At 40.8% G+C, this 25,364-nt stretch overlaps 1 protein-coding gene across 2 annotated transcripts in view; it reads right to left on the bottom strand.

Moving 5' to 3' along the window:
- The window catches only part of ALK (ALK receptor tyrosine kinase), an 805,341-nt gene that overhangs the window by 316,011 nt on the left and 463,966 nt on the right, over positions 1-25,364 (bottom strand). For both annotated transcript variants that reach the window (XM_085019699.1, XM_085019698.1), the window contains one exon: positions 1,344-1,545. In XM_085019699.1, coding sequence (XP_084875825.1) covers positions 1,344-1,545 — 202 coding nt within the window. The remainder of the gene's footprint in view (positions 1-1,343; positions 1,546-25,364) is intronic.

Genomic DNA, 25,364 nt, shown 5'->3' with positions numbered 1-25,364 from the left:
AAACAAACAGCTCGTGAGGCTGGGCATACACCTATAGGTGGCACTGCAGCCGGGGCCACTACCAGCCCCACCCATAGATGGGAGGCCCTGCCATCTGGGCTTCTCACTAGAAAGGTGGGGCATGCTGGAGGAAGGCTTGGCCATCAGAAGGCAGCTCATCCCTAATGGTAGGCAGCTCAGACAGCTGACCTTTCTGATTTCTGGTGAACAGAGCAAGACACACTTGGTGGCTGGGCCCCTCCCAGCCAGTCCAATGAGACATTTCAGAGCAAGAAGATGGAAATGAGTTTAGGTATGAGGAGCGCATGCTTTCTGAAGCCAAATTTCACTCCTGCTGGGATTGCAGCAGCTTGTAGTTCACTGAAGAACAGCTAAATACAGATGGGCCGGTAGCAGGGGAGTGGGATGCAGACTTTCAAGAAATGGGTAAGGAGGCCGTGCAGCTTTATTGGCACGGCAGCTGGCAGGGTCTCTCCGCTGACCCAGTACACCATGGGCGTGGGGGTGGGTAACAGCATCGTTCATGTGAAGCCCCTTGGAAAAGTATTTTCTTAGAAGGAAGCTAAGCTGAAGCTCAACCAGAAATTGAGGTCTCTACAGCAAACATGCCACGAAGAAAGATCTCTCACCTTTGTTGATTATCATATGGGGGGGGGGCTTAAAACTGAGGTCTTATGGAATGAGAAAAAAGGCGGGCACACAGATGCCCGTGTTAAAGTTTACTTTCTGGTGTCACTATTCTAGAAGCCTGATGGATCACTGAGGAAGCAAGTGAGTCTCCTGGAAGCTGAAAGGACTCCGCTGATATGGGTGCTGGGTGTGGCTTCAGTGTCGTGGAAGCCTTAGAGGTCCTAGGACAAACATTGTTCCTCTACTGAATTGGCACCACTGTGGCATCTCTGACCTACTCTAACAACAGTTTGCTCTTTCCCTTCCTGCCAAAATTCTTCTGGTAAAACTCAGTTTCCAGCATATTAAATTACTTTCATTTTGGCCTTTTAACACTCCCCTTGGCTTTTTTCTTCTTGGCTCCATCTGGACTTTGGAAACGAATATCTTTAATACCTACTCTTTAAATGCCCACCCTGCCAGCTGGTCCTCTGGCCTCTGGAAGGATTGCCAGCCTGGGCAGCCAAAGGGGCCCCCAGATCAGTGCCTGAGACACCACCCAGGGAATATTAGCAGTAATGGCTCAATCTGGACTCTACTTATTAAAGGGTGATTGTGAGTTTTAAGTAGATATCATAGACACTAGTAGATATCATATACACTAGAATATCATAGACACTAGAAAGCCAAATTTCATTTTATATAGTGGATTGGAGTCACGGGGAAGGACTTACCCATGCTTCCCTGGAGTGGGTACCAGGACAATCTCTCTTCCAGCTTCGTTGTGGGGCAGCAGCTGGGCGACGTACCTCCCAGAGGGCTGCAAGTGCCTGTGCACCGAGACGGCCAGCCTGCAGTGCTCACTGCTGCTCCTCATCCACGGGCTCAGGATGGTGTGCTTGGAGTTGGCCGAGGTGTTGAGGAGGAGGAAGGCGCCTGCCAAGAGACAGGGAGAGTGACTCTGCAATGTGTCTGGGGGGAGGACCTGCATCAGCTCTGCAGGATTTAAGTCAGTGATGCTGGAGGCCTTTCTCACCTTCCTTGCACACGCCCAGCCCTCCTGCCCTTCTCTTAGGTTTGTCTTCAAAAAGTAAAGCCTGAGACAAGAGGACAGTGACCTGGGACTTGGGCTTCATCATCAGGTAGCTGAAGGTTCTCACCTTAGCTCCCCTACTTACGAGCTTCACGTCCTTGAGTCCCAGGTTCTTCACCTGTAAAATGGGAATGCAAACTTCCACTTCAAGGTTTGTGAGGATTATGTGAAATAATCATGGAAGGCACATTACCCAGTTTTAGGTAAAGGGGTAGCATCCTTATAAAATAATCAATTATTTGACTTTGGCTGTCTTCTAAGTTAAAGCAGAGATGAGCACCCACAGATTCTTTGCCAGCTAGGAGGCACAACTAACAAAGTCCCAGGGGAAACAGGAGAGGGACAGGAGGGATTATTTAATCCCCGGAGAGTGGCATGAGTCAGAAACCCACTAGGCGCTAAGACGTTCTTGGTCAAGGAAGACAGCCTAGAGAATGTCCCTCCCTCCCTAAATGTGCTCCGACTGGATCCAGGACGTCAGGTCCATCTTCTGAACCTCCATGTTTCTCTACATCTCACAAACCAGGACAAGCTGGGGCATCTCAGGCCACCCTGCAGGTCACAGTTAAATTAAAACTGACCTGAGTTCTCCATATCACATTCAAGCTGACTTGAATGACTCAACTGACATCCTCTGGACAATTCAGAGATTCCCAGGAATGTAGGGGTTGGCTCTAGGCTCTCAAATAGTTATGACCAGTTCAAGGTTTTCCTTGAGAGGTGGGTGACTTATTTGGGTCACTTCTTACATGGTAGTTAAGATTACGGTTCCAGCTCCTTTGCCTACTAGCTAAGTGATCTTGTGCAAAGCATTACATTTCTCTGGCTTCAGTTTCCTCGTTTGTAAAATGGAATAGGAAGGGTGGGCTGAACTCAATAATTTCTTAAGATCCATTTCAGCTCCTGAGTCTATGAATCATGTGAACTTGCAACTAGTATTCATGAGGAGAGCCCTACAAAACCCTCCTGGTGCCACACCTGTGGCAAGCCAAGCCTAATTCCAGCAGCACAGGCCAAGTGACCTACAAGAAAGCTGTATTCATGGGGATTACTGTCAGCATAAAAGCACTGCACCATTTTATTGTTTCTGGTATTCCTTCGGATGCATTAATTTTACTTGCCTACTTCTGCACTGAAGTTTTGGACCATTAGATATTCGTCCTTCTGCAGTGAAAGCTTATTCCAACAAGATCCCCGACTCCTCCTGTGGAAATGAGCTAATGAGTGCTCAGCCTTCTTAAACTACCCCCAGCACTTTGAATTAGTCTCCTTCTGCAGGTAACCCAAATTATCCAGTAGGCAAATGAACAACTGACCTTCCATAGTGAAGGATGCAGGTGAAAGAAGGGGATTCCTACCAGAAGCAAAGCCATTTCCAAGACACATATTGTGTCAGGAATTTGGAGAGTTACAATATTCTGGGAGTAGATTATGAGACTGACATGTGGCCTACTGTGCTAAGGAGGACCTCATTCTGGGAGTAGAGAGATGTGACTTCGGGATGAGGTCAGCCTGAGACGGTTTCTGAGCTGAACTGGGGACATAGGTCGTCGGTACTGGAAACTGAACCCTCTCTAACTGCTGGGAAGTTTCCGCATGGCATGTGGGATTTGAAAAGCGCTCTGTGACCCTCAGTAAATAATCTATATTATTAGCCAGTTTTACAGTGGGGGAGCCATTCGTGTCATGAGGTAAAAGAAAGGCATTAAAGTCAAAGACTCAGAAAGGACTTAACTACAATCTAATCTAACACCCCTGCTTTTCTCAAGAAGCCGACTGAAGGTCAGATTAGGGAAATGACTTGTTTAACTTGGAAGTCTAGATTTGAATCCAGGTCTCTGGATTCCTAACCAGTGCTCTTTTTCCTTGTTTCTTTCCCACAGTCCCACTGTATTCATTATCTGAAAATGTGATCGAGGGACCCTGTGGCCAAGTTGTGAATCTCAGGAACTCAGAGGGATGGGAAGAGAGAGAGGCAGGCCGAGAAGTACCGAATCAAATCCATTTGTTCACTGGCTTCCTTACTCACCCCTTTCTTCCCTCAAATTTCATTTACTGGATGCCTACTGGCTCTCCCCTGGAGACAGAGACATGAGCCAGACACAGTTCTGGCCATCAAGGAACTCAGGCCCTGTAGGGGTGATAAGATGTCTGCACTAACTTTAATCAAAAGTAGAGGTTATAGAGTCATAAGGCACATACAGATAAAGCACTTTGGGAGGCTCCATGAAAGAGACATCAGGCTCAGTTGGGAAGATTCATAAAGAAGATGACCTTTGAGCTGGGTCTTAAAGGGAGCGAAAAACAAAGATATTGGCAAAAATAACTGTGTAGGAGTTGAGAGGAAGAGGAATAAAGGCAGAAATGTCGAAAATATGTAGTGCCATTTGGCTGCAGAGTAGGGCACACGAAGAGAAGCTTGAAAATAAGGAAGAGCAGAGGGTGTGGACCAGATCACGGAGAACATTTCATTTTGGCTAAAGATGTTTAGATTTATTTTGTGGACCACAGGGGGCCAGAAGGGGTTTCTGAGCAGGATAGGGGCATCATCAGAGTGGTGCTTTCAGAAGATTAATCTGATATGGTGGAGGGCGGAATCAATACTGACCCAATCTCGTCTTCCACCACTAGTCCACACTAGGTAAGGACGTGAATTAATGCAAATTTGATATGCTTGGAATGCTACCATTGTAAGCAAAGGTGCCTGTTACAGACAGACTCTGGGATCGACTGGGATTTCCAACACTAGGTTAGGGTGTATCTGCTCAGAGCATGTGAGAGCCCTGGAAGCATCTTTGGGGGCACAGTCTTGCTACAGACACTTTGGGGGCACTTTTTGGGGTAAGGATGAAGCCATGCATGTTACACATAAGGGGCAACAATTGCGCTCTGGTCTGAGGTACTAATCTGATGTTTTTAGTTGGCAAAAAGTTGGATTGAAACTCAGTTTTTGTGTGGGCACAATAACTGAGGTGCCCCTCTTCTTCTCAGGAAGATTACACACATGTGAGCATATGTGCACACACGCATGCACACACACAACCCTGGGAAACTCTCTTTCCTGGCAGGAGCAAATCAAGCTGAAGTTGCTGGAGCTTGGGGCTCTTCCTGGACCACTGTCCCTCCCTTCTGTGTGAGGAAACACATGTAAATTCTGTCCTTGTGATTCAGTACCTCAATAATGAGACTCTTTCAAAGCTGACTGGAAGATGGATTACTTTTCCAGTTCTAATATGTGAGATGATGTTTATATGAATTTTATTTTGTGCAACTGGACTATCAATAAAAGACTGAGCTTAAAGTATTTTCACTCTCAATGGAACTCCATGGTTGAGAGCTAACTCTTCATCAGCAGCTTTCCTCTACACCCCTCCCCCCAAATAAAATAAAAGGAAAAAATCCATTTCATAAGTTCCTTGGAATATTGTCAGTATAAATCTTTTAAAGTCAGTGAGAATTTATCTCCCCTCTCTCTCACTTTCCCTTTTCCTGTTTATTTTGCTCAGAATAGCTTGGGGCTATGAGAAGGCTCCTGGGGTCTCTTCTAATTAAGAAGGATGGCCTGGCAGCTCACAGACCTTCCCCCAGAGTGGGCCATGGGGGGGTGGAGGAGCAGATCAAAGAGCCCTGCTTACACGGTGCCACAACCATGGTTTCCTTATTACTGGATTGTGTTGATATGTTCGATGATTAAATATGAAATGGTTATTATTTTTACCTCTGGTCACCAACATAGGGATTTGTCACTCTCGTCTCAGCCAGCAGGGCTCAAATCGTGAGTCAGATACCAAGGGGCATGAATCTTGAGATCAGACGGGCTCTTTCATATTCAGGCTCTATCTCTATCTGATTCTAGGCTTTATACAAATTATTTAAGCTCTTTAAACATTAGTTTTCTCAGATTTAATGTGGGAAGAGCTACTTCATATGGCTGTTGTGGAGATTAAATTAAATTAAATCACATGCATGGAGTAGCCAGTATAGTGCTTGGCCCTTAGCAGGTATGTGATGAATGCTGATTTTCTCCTTTGAGAGGTGTCTTAGTCTGGAGCTCCTTTTATCTATCACTAAACTTGGAATCAAAAGGACTGAATTTGAGTCCTGGCTCTGCCACTACCGAGGTTCCTTTCTTTGTAAAATGAAACGGTTGGATAGAGTCTCTCTGAGGACACTTAGAGCTCCAAACTGTCAGTAATTTTATCTGCCTGCCTAGAATATTATTGGTCTAAAGAAAACATATCAAGTTTCCAAGCCCCTAAGTCCTAAAGACTTCTTCTCCTAATTCACCTCTATGAGGCTTCTATACAAACAGTTTCAATCAATTGGCCAAATACTCCATGAACCGTGCTTCCCTGTCCTGCTTCCTGTCTTTCAATTTACAAATACATCCCCAGGAAGGGCTCCTATCCTAGCATCATTTGTTTCTGTAGATGCTTCTGCTATAGGGCTGGTATCACCTCTAAATGTCTTGTATATAACAATGCTTGCCACATGGCAGGTACTCAATGACTTTAAAAATCAAAGTAATTTAGGGAGTTCCTGTCGTGGTTCAATGGTTAACGAATCCAACTAGTATCCATGAAGATGTGGGTTCCACCCCTGGCCCTGCTCCGTGGGTTGGGGATCTGGCGTTGCCGTGAGCTGTGGTGTAGGTCGCAGATGTGACTTGGATCCCGCACTGCTATGGCTGTGGCGCAGGTCAGCAGCTACGGCTGCAATTTGACCCCTAGCCTGGGAACCAGTGCCACAAGTGTGGCCCTAAATAGACAAAAGACAAAAAAAAAAAAGAAAAAAAAAAGAAAACGAAGTAATTTATACATGTGGCAAGGAGTCAACTAACTTAGAATCGCTCATGACAATAATTTTTAAAAAACTATCTCCAAATAATGCTCCTCTCACCAAGTCCCAAAAAATTATATTTAAGGATTTCTAATTTATTTTGATGGTACTTTCATGATTCTAAATAATATGATCACAGTGCTATTTGTTGCTGCAACAACTTTAGGTTCCTTAACATTGGTGGTGTAGTAGGAAAAATGACACTATTCCCCTTCTAATTCTTTATTTTTTAAATCCCTTTTTAACTCTTTTTTATTGCTTTCCTTTTTAACTTTACATGGCAAATATATTACTTGCTCCATCAGCTTTAGACACTATCACCTGACTCTCCTCCCTGGAAGGTGATGCTATTAGTCTTCCTGCTCTTCTGCACTTTCCCCGTCCACCTCCCAAGGCAACTGTGCTTTTCCTTTACATTGTCAAGATTGTGTAAGAATGATTAACTCTTGTATTTTGTTTACAGGATCATGCTAAATGTTGAAAATCAATAAACAGAGCGTTTATACTGATAACTACATATTTTTTTCCACCAGCGTGAACAAGGGTTATATTTATAAACTTCCTTATAGGATCAGTAATCCATTCCACTCCATGGATAGTATTTCCAACATCAGGATCAAATGAATATTCATTCTCTGTGTGTGTGTGTCTTAGGTTGTCACTTGTCAAAATTGTAGCACATTATAATTTGCTTTATTTATATTTGAATCAGGACACTCTTGGGCAGTTTATTTTCCTAGGACTATCTAATTGCTTTTCTCTTTGACTTATTTTATATTTGTCTTTTGCACCACATCACTAACACTACATATGCCTTGAAAAATCTCTCCCTCTTCTTGAACACATTGACTTCCTGTTTTTAATTTGTACCAGTTGCTTTCTGGGCTTCCAGTAGAGCAATATATTAGTCTAGAATTTCTTTTCACTGGAATGCTTCCATTAATCCACTATCCTTAGGAAATTTCCTCAGGTGAAAATTTCTTTGCAAATCTTTGGATATCTGCAGTATTTTTATTATGTTTTCATACTTGGTTGATAGATTTTTCTGGCCATAATTTCTAGATTAGAATTTTGGCTTCAGAAATTTGAAGGCCTACGTTTAGTGTCGTCTAGCATCTGTGTGATTAAGGCAAAGGCTGAGGCTGGTTTTACTGTTAATTTCTTTGTAGTCCATCTGTTTTTGTTTTTGTTTTTTTCCTTTGGAAGCCTTCAGGATCTTTCTTTGATGCTGAGGTGATGAAATTTCAATACAACGGATCTAGGTACAGCTGTCTATATAAGTTCCCTGGTGGCATTTGGTGGGTTCTTTCAATCAGAAAACACATGTTTCACCTCTGGTAAATTTGTTTTATTATTTCTCTGATACTTTCATTCCCCAACTTCTCAGTCTTAAATCTTTCTGAAGAGCTTTATCTCTCAAGTTAACTTCTGTTACCTAATTTATCTTTGGTTTCTCTTGGGTCAGATTTTTTTTTTTTTTTTTTTTTTTTTTGGTTACACCATGGCATATGGAATTTCCAGGCCAGTGATCATATTTGAGCCACAGATGCAACCTATGCCCCAGCTGCGGTGACACTGGATCCTTTAACCTGCTGTGCCAGGCCAGGGATAGAACCTGCGTCTTGGCACTGCAGAGATGTCGCAGATCCTATTGTGCCGCAGTGGGAACTCCTCTGGGGTCAATTTTTTAATGTCGATATTTCTTTCTCACACTGCTGGGCTATCATATGTAGGGTGGTTCTGGATCAGCCCCTCATAGAGAAACAGGAGAAAGTAGGCGTGCTGATAAAAACTTCCCTGTACATGGCTAGTGCTTGCTCTCCGTGTCAGAAGTGGCCTAATGGCTAGTGGGGGGCAGGCCATCCTGCAGTGCACACTCCCCAATTCCAGCATCATGGATGTGTCATTCTCTGCATGAGCCGTGAACAAACCCACTAGCAGCCCTAGTGCTCTCAGTCCATTTGTGTTTTTAGAGAAGAGGCCCTTGTTTCTTTCCTTTATGGTTAAGCATCCTGCTACCTTTTTGTCTGGGAAAATGGGGTTGAAAGGGGGGTAAAGATTATATGGGTTAACTACCCCACAGAGGACTCTCATTCTTCCTCCCGACTCTCCACTTTCCTTCCAGAGGCTCTCTTATCAGTACTCATCATGGTGGCCCCAGCAGATGGGCTTCCTCCCCTGCTCTAAGCCCATCTGTTGCATCTTCTCGGCTATGGCCATTTATTTCCTCCATCAACAGCTTCCATCTCCTCTTTGTGCTCTAGAATTCATTCATGGGTCCCCTCCTGTTCTGTGTGCTAGTCAGGATTTATTTCTCTGTGGAATCCTTTATTATCACTTTAGTGGGATTGCAGTAGAGAAGAAGATGAATGTGTGCTCAGCCCACCATCCTGAACCAGAAGGCTCTTCATCATATTTTTTGCGTGAGAACAAATAAATAAATGCATGAATGAATTTATTTCCATCTCAATAAATCACACATGATTCTGGCACCACTGGCTAATTGTCCATATTGCAATTAAACTATTAAATCATTATTACAAGCTAATACTTGATCATGATGCCATTCCTATTAGGTGGGACCTAAGGAACAGCAGAAGTTTAATGGGCTGTACTAATATGGACAGAAGAAGTGCCATGTGCAGACACATGCTGCTAGGTGCAGCATCAGGGAATAACGCCATGCCATCTCCCAGAGTATGTTCCAGAACACCAGCCCCCACAAGGTGAGAATAAGTATTATGACAAAACTCTGGGGTCAAGTAAGTTTGAGGATTACCGGGTTAAAAAACAGTAAACAGGCTCTTTCCTTGCAGGGTTTCCTGAACCTTAACATGTGAAGAAGAGTTGTGACTCTTCAGGAGTGGAACATAAAATGATGATTTCCCAAAGTCCTTTGGGCACGGAACTTGTTTGCTATTGCATATGATGTGCCATGGAATATACTTTGAAAACCGTCCTTATTCTACTTCTGCTCTAGATACCATTTGCAGAAAGTAAGAAAAGAAAAAAAATCATGATAAGAATTAAGGTAGCGTAGAAGTGAATAGCACATCTATATCATCTCTTAAATTATAAATATTCTGTTTGTATGACTTTCAAACTCTTCTCTCATAAAGAACTAAGCTTCCTATAGCATAATCATGTGTTTTTATTGTTTGGTTTTTGTTTGTTTGTTTGTTTTTTAGGGCTGCACTCACGGCTTATGGAAATTCCCAGGCTAGGGGTCGAATCCAAGCTACAGCTGCCGGCCTATGCCACAGCTACAGCCACAGCCACGCCAGATCTGAGCCTTGTCTGAGACCTACACCATGGCTCACAGCAACACTGGATTGCTGACCCACTGAGCAAGGCGAGGGATTGAACCTGCATCCTCATGGATACTAGTTGCATTTGTTTCTGCTGTGCCACGATGGGAACTCCAGAATCATACTTTTATAAGGGCTCCTCTGAGCTACTCCATTTGTCTCTCAGCCTGAGGAAACTTAAAAACACTACATACCCATATCTGACTTTCAGAATAGCAGAGCTAGCAAAAACATGGCAGCCACATAGCTTAGTCCCTTGCTGTACAGGGGAGAAAACCAAGAAGCGAAGAATTTGAGGATTTGCCCAAGATCACACTGCAAATTAGCAGTGGATCTGGGGTTAGGAGCAAGGTTTTCAAATACCTTGTCTAATGGAACACCCAGTATCTGCTGGCCCATGATAGAAATCTATGATATTCTTGGTCAAATAGTCTATGGTTTGGTCCCCAGTTGCCCCAGACATCGCTGTCTTTATTTGCACTCTCAAAGCTGTAAGAATCAGGCCCCGTAAATGGTCTCAATCCCGTAGATCTGAGGCCTCGGATCTAAGGTCACAGATGAAGGCCTGAGCAACTGGGACCCAGATAGATGAGTTGACCTTTGGAAATCACTCATGGGGGCTTAGGGTGGTCCCCAACATCTGGGCTGTATTTGAGGGTCTCCTCTGTTCCGGTGGTCTTGTGAAGTGCTGAAGCAAATTGGGAGCATTGGAGGAGTTCACTTATTGTTCATTTTTAAATTCCAATTCTGCTACACTGTGTAACCTAGATTTAGGTTTTTGGTTTCAGTCTAGAGTTTTGAAATTTAGAGGAAAGAATGGGTGGGAGTCCTATTCTTATAGGGAGTCCTATTCAGTCCTCATTGCCATGACTCACCTTATGGTGGGATAACTTAGGAATCCAGACGTAGAGCTCTTGGGAGTCATTTGGTCCAACCTTTTCACCCTGCAGATGAGGACATTCAGTCCAGGGGGGTGAAGGGATATGCCTGGGTTCCATAGCAGGCAGGTGAACTGTGTTAGGACCCAGTTCCTCCAGTTCCAGCCCTGTGCACTGTTACTGCCTCACTCTGCTATGATGTCAAATATGAGCTCTGCTACCCTCTTCTGCCAGGACTTAAATGTGTTGCTTCACTGCGAAAGCACAGTGAAGAGAAACGGGACCAGTATTTGAGATCAAATGATTAGAAAAGCCAAGTGTGTTCATTAAGGGAGAGAAGGGAGGTAGAAGGAGTTGATTTTTCTTAACAGTATTATTAATCTTAACACTATGAAGTCAGCTATAGCCTAAAGTAGTAGTACATTTGGCTGTTTGGTAAATTTCTGTAAATTCCCTCTCAGGTCCAAGTTAACTGAGGCAAAAAGTTCCCCAGAAATGGTAAAATATTGTTATGCCTGGTTGTGTATACAGAAATATATGTATATTTCTGCGTGTGCATGTGAATGCAACGTATGTATCTGTGTGTGTATACGTTTAGGTAGAGATCTCCTTTTAGATCTCTGACCCCATTAAAAAGAACAAACCCTTTTGGGGAAGACACTTTTTTATTATTATTTATTTATATATATATTTTTTTCTACTGTGCATGTTTTTGTTTTTTAACCAATAGGTTTCATTTAGGAAAAAATGAAAAGGCCAAAAATCTCTACATACTGGTTGTGTGTCCTGGGGAGTCAGCAAAACAAGATAATACAAGGTAAAGCAAATAAATAGAAGGAAACCAGCTGAAGTGCTGAGAAACCTCTTTTCCTTAAGAGCTCATTGTGGTAATACTCCAGCAAAACAGCTCAGCACTTGATCTGATAGGAAGGAGAAAGGAGAAGCCAAATGAAAACTAAACAATTGATTTAATTCAGTGAGAGGCAGGAAGAAGGAGAGGTAAAAGTATCTGCTGCAGGGGAGTCAGCAAGGGAGGGGTTAGGGGACCAGGGGTCTTTCGTGTAACAAGATCCACTTTGGAAGAAGAGTAGCACAGAATCAAGTTTTCCCTTTTCCACATAGGTTCTTAGCTCTGGAATCAGATTCTCAGTTTTTGCTTTAAGTCTCAGACATCAGGGTATAAAAATCTTCCATGTTACTTTTTAAATTTTGCTAAGAAATAGCAGATTTATTGCTTTATTTGTGCAGTTCACTGATTTTTTTTAATTAAAATTTTAAAAAATCGATTTTTGACCCATTTCCTTGTAGGAGTCTCAGAGGATCTCAGCCTCATAATAATAAGCTCTTGACATTCCATGTGCTGTGGCTCTTAGACACCCCACTGTTGAAGAAGGAGCAGAAAACCTGGGCAAACCTTGACACCATCCACAAAGCCAAAAAGCAAAGGAAGTCCACAGTGTTGCCACTCTGGGAATGATCCACAGAAAACCAAGAGACCAGCCCCCCAACTCTTTATTTTTCAGAAAAGGACACTCACGCGTAGGAAAATGAGCGATCTGCCAGTGTCAGGTCTGGCAGAGGAAAATGGTTAGGCTGAGTTCTCAAAGGTTCTAGAATGATCTGGCTTCTAACTGGTGTCCCCACTTCCCCTCCCTCCATGCATTCTGCATAAAGCAACCAAAGCTATCTTTTTAAATAAAATTTAGTTTGTGACACTGACAAGAGATTAAAATCCAAATTCCTTACTATGATGTACAAGGAAGGCCAGAGGTGAGCTGCCCTGCAGGAGACACTAGGTTGGCTCACTCAGTACCCTGACCAACATCCGTCGCTCTTGCCTCTCTCTTTCATTGAGACTAGAAACTTAAAAATGACTTGATTGGATAGGCCTTCCTTACAGATAGCGACACAGTTCTGGCCAATGAAACAGAAGCACAGTTGTGCTCATAGGGTTGTCAGAGTTAGCTAATAAAAATACAGGATATTCAGTTAAACATGAACTTCAGATAAATAATGAATAATTTTTCCAGCACAAATATGTCCCAAATATTGCATGGAGCATGTTTATATTAAAAACATTATTTACTGTTTATCTGAAACTCACATATGACTGGGCAGCCTATGTTTGATCTGGCAAGCCTATATTCTGGAGAATCTGGGGAGAACTTCCTCTCTCTGCTTCTTTCTTCTTCTTGCTTAGAACATGGACCTAACGCCTAGAGGCGTGGTAGCTGTCTTGGGATCACAAAGTGACAAGCATGAGCACACAGAATAGAAAAGTAATGAGGAGTTCCCGTCGTGGTGCAGTGGTTAACGAATCCGACTAGGAACCATGAGGTTGCGGGTTTGGTCCCTGCCCTTGCTCAGTGGGTTAACGATCCGGCGTTGCCATGAGCTGTGGTGTAGGTTGCAGACGCGGCTCGGATCCTGCGTTGCTGTGGCTCTGGCGTAGGCCAGTGGCTACAACTCCGATTGGACCCCTAGCCTGGGAACCTCCATATGCCACGGGAGTGGCCCTAGAAATAGCAAAAAGACAAAAAAAAAAAAAAAGACAAAAAAAAAAAGGTAATGAGAATTGAGTCACTAACAGTGTTTTTGGACATTTGCACCATTGCCGCTCCAAGATCTTTATTTGGCCACCGTACTGAGGGCTTCTGTTGTTTTATAGCTGATGCTCTGAGATGAGGGATCTTGTCTGTTTTGGGTAGCCATTTAGTGCCTAACACAATGACAGACAGTGCTCCCTCATCAAACATTTATCGAATGTCTAAGAAATTACACTTTAAAAGTGGGCAATTCATTTGTTTCCTTGAATCTTATCTAAAATAGTGCCAGTATTTGTATTTATGTTGAGGAAAACATTTTTCCCTTTTGAACTGACTGGTAGCTATAGAAGGCGCATTATTTGCAACACAAAATAAGTTATTTTTTAAATGCTTGGAAGTTTGGACTCTTAAGATCAATGTTTTTCAAATTGTGGTTTGTAACCCATTAGTGGCCCATGAAATCAACTTAGTGGGTCATGACCAGCATTAAATAAAAAGAATGAGAAGGAAGAAGAGGAGGAGGAGATCACGAAGAGAAAAAAAAATGAAATTTAAAAATACACATATTGTAATTTTCCCTTGGGAAGTAATAGCTGCCGATCTGTATGCATACAGACACATAGACTCATAAGCATTCTGTGTACCATGTTGTTATGTAAAATATATTTGTTACTGGATCATGGTTAAAAAAATTAAAAGGCTCAGGATAAGTCTTGTTCAAATTTCAAATGTTCTTACATGGAAATTACACTGGCTGGGTTCTGTTCCTGGAGCCGCTTCTCATCAAGTGGGTGATTTGGTGGGGAGAATAAATCTTTTTAGATAGCATGTTATGACTTATAAGACTCCCCCATACCAACAATCCTATGGCAATTCAATGAAATAGAGGCTTTCCTCAGTTGTAGCTGTGTCTAATATGGCAGCCATCAGCATATGTGGCTACTGAGTACTTGAAATGAGGCTGATGAAACTGAGGAACTGAATTCTTCATCTTATTTAATTAAAAAATTTAATTTTTAAAAATTAAACTTAAAAACTGATATTTGATTCAGTTATTAGAAAAATATGTTTGGAACAACTTGGGTATGTGATCCTAATTTTTCAACCATCAGTTTTATGAAATACAGATCAAATATTTCAGATGAAAATTTAGCCTCCAGAATGACATGTGTTGTAAGTATAAAATGTACACTGGATTTCAAAGATTTAGTACAGAAAAAACATACAATATTTATGGATAAATTTTATATTGATAACATGTTGAAATGGTAATATTGGATATATTGAGTTAAATAAAATGTATTACTAAAATTAACTTCATGTGTTTCTTTTTACTTTTTGTAATGTGGTTTCTAAAAAATCTAAAATTACATTTTTGGCACATATTATATTTCTATTGGGCAGCACTGCTCCAAGGATCAAGTGTCTTGCCCGAGGCCACTGGATAAGTAAGTGCTTCAACCACTGTTATAATCCAGATCATCTGACTCCAAATTCATGACTCTTTCTGCTAAATTAGGATTTACATCTCCTTAAGCTTCACTGTTATTTCTAAAAGCAGTGAGTGAACTATAGGGTGATAATAACGACAATGATGGCTCACATTTAATGAGAGCCTCTGGGCATTAGGTTAACACTGTACAAGGTTCACTGCATTCGACGTTACAACTTGCTAAGGTAGGTGCGTGATTATTATACCCACTTCTTAGATGAGGAAACTAAGGTTCAGAGCTCTCAGTTAAGGTAGTGTAGACTGAGGGGCCTAAAGCCTAGGAGGTCCACACAAACGACTGAACACTGAGAGCCTTTCCCTGGCTGACAGCCCTCACAAAAGCAGCTGGGTTCTGTCTGGGTAACATGTAGCTCTATCTCCCAGAATCCTGGTAGATTAATTTCCTTTGGGAAATAATGTCTGCTGATCTTGCTGCTGATTCTAATAACATACAGTACAAATTACCAAGTGCCACTGTCTTTGACTATATAGACAAGGCTCAAGAAGGTGACTTTGTATCTGAAAAATTTTCTTTTTTTTTTTTTTTTGTCTTTTTGCTATTTCTAGGGCCACTCCCGTAGTATATGGAGGTTCCCAGGCTAGGGGTTGAATCGGAGCTGTAGCCTCTGGCCTACGCAGAGCCACAGCAACCCGGGACCCGAGCCGCGTCTGCAACCTACACCACAGCTCACGGCAACACCGGATCGTTAACCCACTGAGCAAGGGCAGGGACCGAACCCACAAGCTCATGGTTCCTAGTCGGATTCTTTAACCACTGCACCACGACGGGAACTCCTGAAAAATTTTCAATCAGAAAATTGAAATATAGGCTTCATTACAATGGGTGCTTATGTAAAGATCTACTTGCAACGTGAAATTAAATTTCAATAACAGTCTTCAAATACAGAGACAAATCATACTTTCCCAGTGAAATTATTTTTGCTTTGTTATAAACACTGTGTATGCTCATTAAATACAATTTAGAAAAAAATGGGGAATTCCCATTATGGAGGAGAGGAAACAAATCTGACTAGTATCCCTGAGGATACGGTTTGATCCCTGGCCTCACTCAATGTGTCAGGGATCTGGTGTCGCCATGAGCTGTGGTGTACCTCACAGACACGGCTTGGATCTGGCGTTGCTGTGGTTGTGTGTAGGTGGGCAGCTGTAGCTCTGATTCAGCCACCCCTAGCCTGGGAACTTCCATATGCAGTGGGTGGAGCCCCAAAAAGAAAAAAAAAATGGTAAAACAATTTATCTACAGTCCTACTACTCCAAGTTTCTATTTCATTTTTTTTATATATATCTCTATACGCACAGAATTTTTAAAATTTATAATTCCACTAAATATACTTTTCCTTGCTTTTTAACTTAACATTGTCATAAGCATTTTTTCTACGCTCTAATAATGTAGGCTTTACAAACATATTTATAAATACCTTATAATATTCCAGTAAGTTGATATAACATTCAAGTATTTCTTCAATTTAGCTAACTGGGTTGTTTCCAATTTTTTTGCTAGGAAAATTAGAAAAAGTTGTTCCCTTGCTTCCCTGAAGAGCTGAGTGTTTCTGGAGGGAAAGTCCATAAATATGCATCAAAAATCTTAAACTGTGCACATTATTGAACCCAACATTTCCCTTTCTAAGAATCTGTTTTGAAAAAATACAGTTATCCAAAAAGACTTCTTTACAGAGTTGCTTAGCATTATTTATGCAGGCAAATATTTAGAAACATGAAATGTTGTTGGACATAGGAGATTAGGTAAGTAATGTATGGTGTATCCCTGTGATGAACTACTTCATGAAGTCACCACAATTATCATCCTAAAAATACGCGAGGATTATTAAATGCTACTACTAGCAATGACAACAGCTTTCCCTTATTTACTACCAAGCACTGTGCTTATACCTATTTAGGATCTAATTTAATCCTCAACAACCCATGTGTCTGGTATCATATTATCTTCTTCATACAGATGCAAAAGCAAGCTTAGAGGGTTAGGTGACCCCTCAGGGCCATACAACTGGCAGCCAAGTAAGCAATGGAACCAAGACACAAACCTGTTGGTCTGTCTCCAGGACTTACTACACCCTTAGCCACCACACTATAAATACCTAGGATGTTCACTGTTGACAGAAAAGGCAGTTACAAAACCGCATGGACAGCATGATTTCAAAAATATGTATAATAAGTATATGAATTTGTATATGGAAAAGGAAAAACTTGAGGTTATTCACCTGAAAGTTAAATGGGTAACTCTGGATGGTAGAATATTTTTCTTTACACTTCTTCTTTTGTGTTTTGTCTTTTTAGGGCTGCACTTGTGGCATATGGAGGTTCTCAGGCCAGGGGTTGAATGGGAGCTATAGCTGCCAGCCTACACCACAGCCCATAGCAACACTGGGTCCTTAACCCACTAAGCAAGCCAGGGATCAAACCCACGTTCTCATGGATACCAGTCGGATTGGTTAACCCCTGGGCCACGAAGGGAGCTCCTATATTTTGATTTTTCAAAAACATGTTATTTTTTTGATATTTTTTATTATAGTAAAATATACACAATGTGAAATTTACCATTTTAACCATTTTTCGTGTATAAATCAGTGGCACTAAGTGCACTCACAATGCTGTTTAACTATCACAACTACCCAATTCTAGAACTTTTTCATCATCCCAAACAGAAGCTCCCAGTTACCCAACTCCTGCAGCTCCTTGTAACCTCTATTCCACTTTCTGTCTCTATGAATTTGACTACCCTAGCATCTCAAATAAGTGGAATCATACAGTATCTGCCCTTTTATGACTGGCTTATTTAATTTAGCATAACTTTCTTCAAGGTTTATCCATGTCGTACCATGGTGTCAGAATTTTATTTCTTTTTAAGTCTGAACGATATTCCACTGTGCGTATACACCGCATTTTGTTTATCCATTCATCTGCTGATGGACATGTGGGTTGTTGTAAATAATGTTGGTTATTGCAGATAATATTGTTATGAACACTGGTGTACAAGTATCTGTTTGAGTCCATGCTTTCAATTCTTATGGGTATATACCCAGAAGTGGAATAGTGGGGTCATATGAGAATTCTATCTTTAACCTTCTGAGGAACTGCCCAACTATTTTCCACAGCAACTATACCACTTATAGTCCCTTCAGCAATGTGCAATGATTTCAATTTCTCTACACTCTTACCATCTTTTTAAAATTTACTTAAAAAAACAGTCCTCCTAATGTGTATGAAGTGATATCCACTGTAGGTTTTTCTGTGCATTTCCCTAATGACTAGTTCAATGTCGACCATCTTTTCACATTCTTATTGGTCATTTGTATATCTTCTTTGGAAAAATGTCTATTCGAGTCTTTTGTGCAATTCTAATTGGATTGTTTGTTTTCATCTGCTACTTTTTAAATTAGAAAAATAAACCACACTGACTTTTATGCAGGATTAAAAAAATACTTATCTAATTGTGTCCCTTCTCTGCTTTCATACCTCAAGCTGCCTCTGGCTTGGAGTTCATGCTACCGAAGCACAGGGCAACTGGGCTCCCTCTGCAGACTCCGGCTTCACACTGGATGCTGCAGCAGTTACAAACTTCCTGAAGATACCAGATCTCTTTGCCCAAGCTCTACCTTTGGCAGAGATTACCTTCCTTTCTTTTCTTCCTTATCACAGCCCTTCTTCATCCAGCTCATCTAACTTTCTAATTACCCTTTAAGACTCAGCTCAGGGTCATTTCTTCAAATAATCCTTGCAAACCCTTCAGGTTGAGTGATCTTACTCCTGCATTTGCCACATGCTGGGGCTGCTGCTGCCACTGCCACTTACCTCCTGATGATGGAGTTACCTGTGTCTGTTTTCCACACACGACACACTTACTCATTGAGAGTAAGGGTAGATCTTTGTCATCTGCACACATATATGCCTAGCACACAGAAGGAGCTCAATATTTATTTGACAGAACTGAACTCAACAGAACTGAACTCCTGATTTATATTAACTAATTGCTTGCCAATAAGGCTTTCTATTTTGCCCTAGAGGTACCTTTTCATTGTATTCTTGCCAACAATGGGAATTATAATGATTGTTGTTTCAATTTGCATTTCTTTAACTACTGGTGAGGTTGAATCATTTCCCCATTTGTTCTTTAATTAGTTATTTCTCCTCTTTTGTGAAATGTCCCTTCATTTCTTTTGTTCAGTTATCTATAGAAAATGAGGTGTTTTCCTTGTTGATTTTGGAAGAACTCCTTAAGACAAGGTTATTAACTCTTTGTCTATTATATTTGCTAAAGAAATTACTCCCATTTATTCTTTGTCATTCAATTTTTCTTTTAATGTAAACAATTTGAACAATTTTACACTATTGAATCTTATATATAAAATTTACCAATTTGTCTTTTTATATTAATGAACTTGAATGTTCTATAATGGCTCTCTTTAGCTTTAATTTCAATATTTGACAAGAATAATTACTATATTTAAATGTATACCCATTGCTTTATGGATCTTTGAATGGAAATTTGAAGCATAATTATATTCATAGAAATCATTAAATGAAAAAGAAAAAAGAAAACCTAAGCGAAATCACTGAATTTATATTGTAAATTGAGCTTTCTTTAGGATTTCCTTAGTTATTACAACCAGGGAGAGAGAAAAGCCCTAAATTTCAAGTGAGATCTAAATTGCAAAGCAACAGTCAGGTCTGGAGAAGAAAGTTTAGGAAAGAGTTTGCAAATTATCAGTCCTCGGAGGCCACTGAACATGGGTGGGCTTTCCCTTGGCAACAGTCTTAGCACTGGCTTTTAAATTTGGACTGGTAGTCAATGTTTAAAAATCAGGAAATATCAATCACATTAATATCTGCATATCCAGCTACTCTGGGGGGAAAAAAAGTCTGGCAAGAATGGGCCTGGGTTTTTTTGTTGCAATAATTGGCCAGAGTTGAATATCTGCTACTCCCTCAGTGCTCTCACTTTCCAAAAGTCCCCACCACGCCCATCACTGAGGATGAGGGTCAGCAGCCACTTATTACCTTGAACAACTTCACTCCATTACCCTGTCTGCCAGGCTGCGGTAGGCACTTGAGTTTTGGTTTAAGACATCAAATCAGATTCTTGGAATGTGTGTGGTAATCTCACCTAAGGAGCAATGAAGATTAAGTTTAAATCCAGAGCTTCTTAATTGGGAAGAGTCAATCTGAGTATTCGACCTGTTCACTTCTGTAAGTGGAATCTGCTGTCTGCTTCCCATCCCTACCCACCACTTCTCTCTCTCCTCTCTGCTTCCTTGGCTTAGACCTAATGAGTATGATTTTTGTTGACTTCAACTCAGAAATTCTATAACTAAAGCCCAACTAAAGAAGCAGATGTCTAAAGGACACCCACTACCAGAGTCTGAAGATGCATCTGGTATCTTACATCCTAATAGCCACAGGTAATGATGACAAATAAATAGGCGCGGACTCCCAATTTCTTGGGAAAATAAGAATGCTTTGGGTTTCAAAAATCAGAAAAAAAATCAATAAGTTGTTTAGGACTAAGGAAAAAAAATTGTGATTGTTAACTATTTACCAAGACAGTTTAGCATAAACATTTAGTCATGGAAGAAGTAATGGCTTTTCAGGCTGTTAGAGGTATAAGTTTGTGCAGAAAGGAACTGCCTTAAGAGCCAGGCTAAAGGATAATACCATAAGAGAAAAGGATTGGAATCCTGAGTAGCTGTGTCCCCACTAAGTGAGAAGATTGTCAAAACTGGCCCCAAGGGGAACTTAGCAACAGAGCTCTGTACTTTCAGTGGCTCAACTGGTACCTGAGAGTCTACCTGGGAGATACTGCAGCCTGAAATGGTATAGCCCCAGCAAGTGGAGCTCCGATCACCTGGACCAAATCCTGGCTCTGCACTACTACGTGTGATGTGATCTTACCGTAGGATGAGGGAAATATCCCCTCCAAGGCACTTGTAAAATAAGGACAGTGATAGAACCCTCCTGAGTGTTGTGGTGGTGAGGATTCCTAGAGGAAAACTGTGTAAAAGAACTTAGCACCCTCTCTGGTATTCATCAAGGGCTCCGTAACTGTTCATTCTCATTATTTCTGTCATCGTAATCATTACTCTTGCAAACAAAACTGATCTGAGCACTTGAGTTGTGGTTGAAAACTTTCATCGATGAGGGATACAAGAAATGCAGCAGGGACACATTCTCAAGTTCATAGTCACTATATAGGGACCTGAATGGAGATGAGCCAGGGAGGGGCATTAGAAAGGCAGCCACTGTGATTCCACGGGTTCATTCTCCTTTAAGTAAAAGTCATTGTCAAGAAGTCTTAGGTTTTTCTAGTAATTTTAGGGGGCCCTGGAGGGGATATTCAGCTTAGGGTTTTCTGATCAATTTTCTACCTGCACAGGTTGCTACTGATGATATTTTCTAGGTTTCTGGAAGCTCGTTACTAGGTCTCATGGGACCTGAGCTAGCCTCCATTTGTAGTGTATACATTTACACAGTTTAGCCTGTTATAAATTATAAATATCTTCCTTCCAGACAACTTGTATGAAATTGCACATCCATATTTTGATTTCTTTCTTCTTTTAATACTAACTGGTTAAATCAGAAATACTTTTACAAGCATTTCAGTTTTATTATTTGACTCTAGTCTACAATATTTCTACAGCATGTGATTTATTCCACGAATAGGAACATTTATCACACAAATGTATAATAAAATCACATATACTTTGTTCTCTAAGTACTGTGTAAGTCCTAGACAGCTAGATGTTCACTGACTGATTGATGACTGAAAAAAAAACAAATGCAACCTTTTTTTAATGGAAAAAGGGAAAGAATAAGGGCACTACACATAACCTTGAAATTGAGACACATCCATTAAATTCTGCTTGTAAGTAGCCTAGAGCAGCTCTTTAAATAGCTCATTTGGAAACACCAAGACATACTGAGAGTGATTGGTTTTTAGGAACCAAATGGTCATGAGAAATGTAGGTATTTCCTATCCAGCCAAGGATGCTGACACTCTCTTAGGAAACTACTTCTGAAAAAATTCCAATCAGATCCTCAGGGCTCAGAGCTCACTGGTCTCAGATCCTGGGGCATTCAGCAAGAGGGATGTTTCAGCATGTTGGTAGACAGGGAGTAGGTAGTAGAGGCAGGCCAGCATCCTTTACTTTGACCCTTTAACTAAGAGATGGGTGCTAGACAAAACTGACCAAGCCCCCCAAATGCAAGCATTCTCCTTTATCTAAAACATCCACTGATAGGTTACAAAGTAGATTTTAAGACGTACAATATACACCATTCTATTGAGTAGGGTGAGAGATGTTTCTAAAGGGGTGTTATACACACACACACACACACACACACACACACACACACACACACATACATATCCTCCTTGTCCTCAAGGAATGTATAGTATAGTGGAAAGCAAAGCAAGAACAAAACAAAAGGCACAAATAGGCCATGGGTGCCAAAGAGTTGTAAAGCAATGGATGCTGGAATTCCAGGTTGTGGGTTAAGATGAACATTTACCTATATTCAGTCTCCAGTATTCTCTCCTCCAAGTTGACTCGGGAGTCTGGGCTTTCACACATTTGCTCTTTTGAAGCCCTGGCAAAGGGTCCTTTTAACTCTGGGTCAAAAGTCCACAGTGCCTTTAAAGAGATGAACAGCTGTCTCTTTCCTCCTCCTATGTCTGGCTAATGATGTCTGCATGGCATCCCTTGCTTTAGTCCTTGTGTTTTAAAAACTCTTCTGGTAGCTGGAAAATACCAATGTCAACCAAATCTGATCTGAAAGTTTTCCTTCTTTCTTGCTCCTATAAATACTACATGATCGTCCTTAATGAAGAGCCTACCTCTTCTTCATTTTCAAACATGTTTGACTATTTATGGCATGTGTTATAATGCTTCAGATAATTCACAGAATCAGAGAACTTTAGACTTGGGAGGACTCCTTGATTTGAAAAATTTTGATTCTATACTGACACATTTTTGCTCATCTCAAGGGTTAATCTTCAGCTAAATGCTTTCACTTTGCTTCTCCCGGGAGTCATTTTTACTCTTAGTTTTGCCTATAGAATGAAGCCCAAACTTAATCTAATTCAACGTTGTCTTTACACCTCACTGTCCTCAGATCCTTCAGTTCATTCTGACCCTGCCTCTAATCCACAGAGCTTGTCACTGCTACCCTGGGCTATTCTCTTCCATGCCAACAAGCCTTTGCACAGACCATCCTCTCTGACTTTCCTCTCCTTTTCCACCTAGAAAAATCTCCTATTCATCCTTCAAGGCCCATTCAAAGACTTCCCTTTTGGTACGCATTTTCCAACTTCTTCAAAGTTAGTCTTATTTTCCTTTCCTACATCCATAACTTTGTGTATAATATTTTCCAAAACTTAGTGCCTTATTATAACTTGTGCCCATGTTCCCAGACAGTCTGTTCTCCCCAAGGGTACACATCACATTTTTTTTTCATTCAGCATTCATTCATTCATTCTCCTCAGCATGTTTCCTAGTCCTAGCACAGAGCAGATACCATAAGTGGCTACTGAATTGAACTGACATCGAATTTAGGTTGAGGAATGTAAAATAATCCATAAACTGCTCAAATTTAAAAAAATTAAGAGGTAAGCCTATCCATAAACACTATCATAAACACTACCATAAATATGCACAGGTGGGAAAGGTACCTTTCTAGTTAATATACATCCAGTATCCAATACACTTTGAGAGATTCGGACAGGTCCTCAGAGATCTTAAAGCAAAGAGAGTTTCTGAAAAGTTGGATGGATGTTAGCTTAGCTGCCGTAAGTGGTATAGGTAACCCCAAACTGAACTTCTGTAGCCTTTCCAGGAATCCACGTATTTGGAAGGGAGACTCATCTGATGGCTTTGCAACCATTACTCTGTAGGTAGTTTTGAAGGCTCAGCATTACATCCAAGGCTATTTTTGGGGGATTCAGAGAGCCAAGAGACCAAACATCTTGGGCTCTTGGATAACTGGATAGGAGTGATGAAGTAAGTAAGAGAAGAGGTGTCAAACTTCTGCCAGAAGAGGCACACTGGCTAAACACTTGTCATTACTGACAAGTAATAGAGATTTCCAGAATTATGACAGAATTTTTAATACGTTCAGCTTTCTAATCTTTGTTGTCTCTCCATATTCTTAATATATGCCGTCAGCCCATAATGAGATTCTGTATCTTCAATCGGGGGGATATATTTCTGTTAATTTATCACCTTCAGTCCCATGAGAAATGTATTTTGGCAAGCCATGGATAAATTATTGTAAAGCATATTTATTTAGTACAATTTAATTATTGCAACATTCCGTAAAGGCAAATGGATAAATCTTAAAAGAAGAGTAATAAGAGCGAAACTGCTGTGCATGAGTCTATGATGAGCATATATGTGTTTTAGAGATGCATGTACGTGTGTGTGTGTGTGTGTGTGTGTTCTTCTCACCTGGCTTGGGATTTGAGTAAGATGTCTGCTGAGCAGCAACACTTTTGATCTGTACTGTCCAATACATTAGCTCCAAGCCCCATATGGCTATTTGGCTTCTGAAATGTGGCTAGTCCAAACTGAAATGTGTTATAACTATAAAATACACAGATTTTGAAGACTCCACTTTAAAAAATATAAAATATCTCATTATTTGGAAAGTGGTTTTAAAGTTCCTTAGAATGTTAAACATAGAGTTAACACATACCTTGCAATTCTATTCTTGGGTACCTACCCAAAAGAAATGAAAACATTTTTCTACACAAAGTTTTGTATGTGAATGTTCATAGAAGTTTTATTCATGTGTAATAGCCAAAGAATAGAACAACAACAACAAAAAAAACTCAAATGTCCATTAACTAGTGAATGAATAGACAAAATGTGGAAATGTGGCATATCCTTATAATGGAATATATTTTTATTTTATTTTATTTTATTTTTTAAATTTATTTATTTATTTTTCTGCCGTACAGCATGGGGGCCAAGAAACACTTACATGTATACATTTTTTTCCCACCCTTCATTCTGTTACAATGTAAGTATCTAGACATGGTTCTCAATGTTACTCAGCAGGATCTCATTGTAAATCCATTCCAAGTTGTATCCGATAACCCCAAGCTCCCAATCCCTCCCACTCCCTCCCTCTCCCCCGGGGTGGCCACAAGTCTATTCTCGAGGTCCATGATTTTCTTTTCTGTGGAAATATTCATTTGTGCTGTATATTAGATTCCAGTTATAAGTGAAATCATATGGTATTTGTCTTTGTCTTTCTGGCTCATTTCACTCAGTATGAGAGTCTCTAGTTCCATCCATGTTGCTGCAAATGGCATTATGTCATTCTTTTTTATGGCTGAGTAGTATTCCATTGTGTATATATACCACCTCTTCCGAATCCAATCATCTGTCGATGGACATTTGGGTTGTTTCCATGTCCTGGCTATTGTGAATAGTGCTGCAATGAACATGCGGGTGCATGTGTCTCTTTTAAGTCGAGTTTTGTCCGGAGAGATGCCCAAGAGTGGGATTGCGGGGTCATATGGAAGTTCTATGTATAGATTTCTAAGGTATCTCCAAACTGTTC

The sequence above is a fragment of the Sus scrofa genome, chromosome 3, assembly GCF_054392235.1.
Source record: "Sus scrofa isolate SSC_HxYL_T2T_F1_AM1 chromosome 3, Sscrofa_HxYL_maternal_Yorkshire_Landrace_v2.0, whole genome shotgun sequence".
NCBI classification, from domain to species: Eukaryota; Metazoa; Chordata; class Mammalia; order Artiodactyla; family Suidae; genus Sus; species Sus scrofa.
The sequence above is the reverse complement of the archived record's forward strand: the minus strand, read 5'-3'. Positions and strand labels throughout refer to the sequence as shown.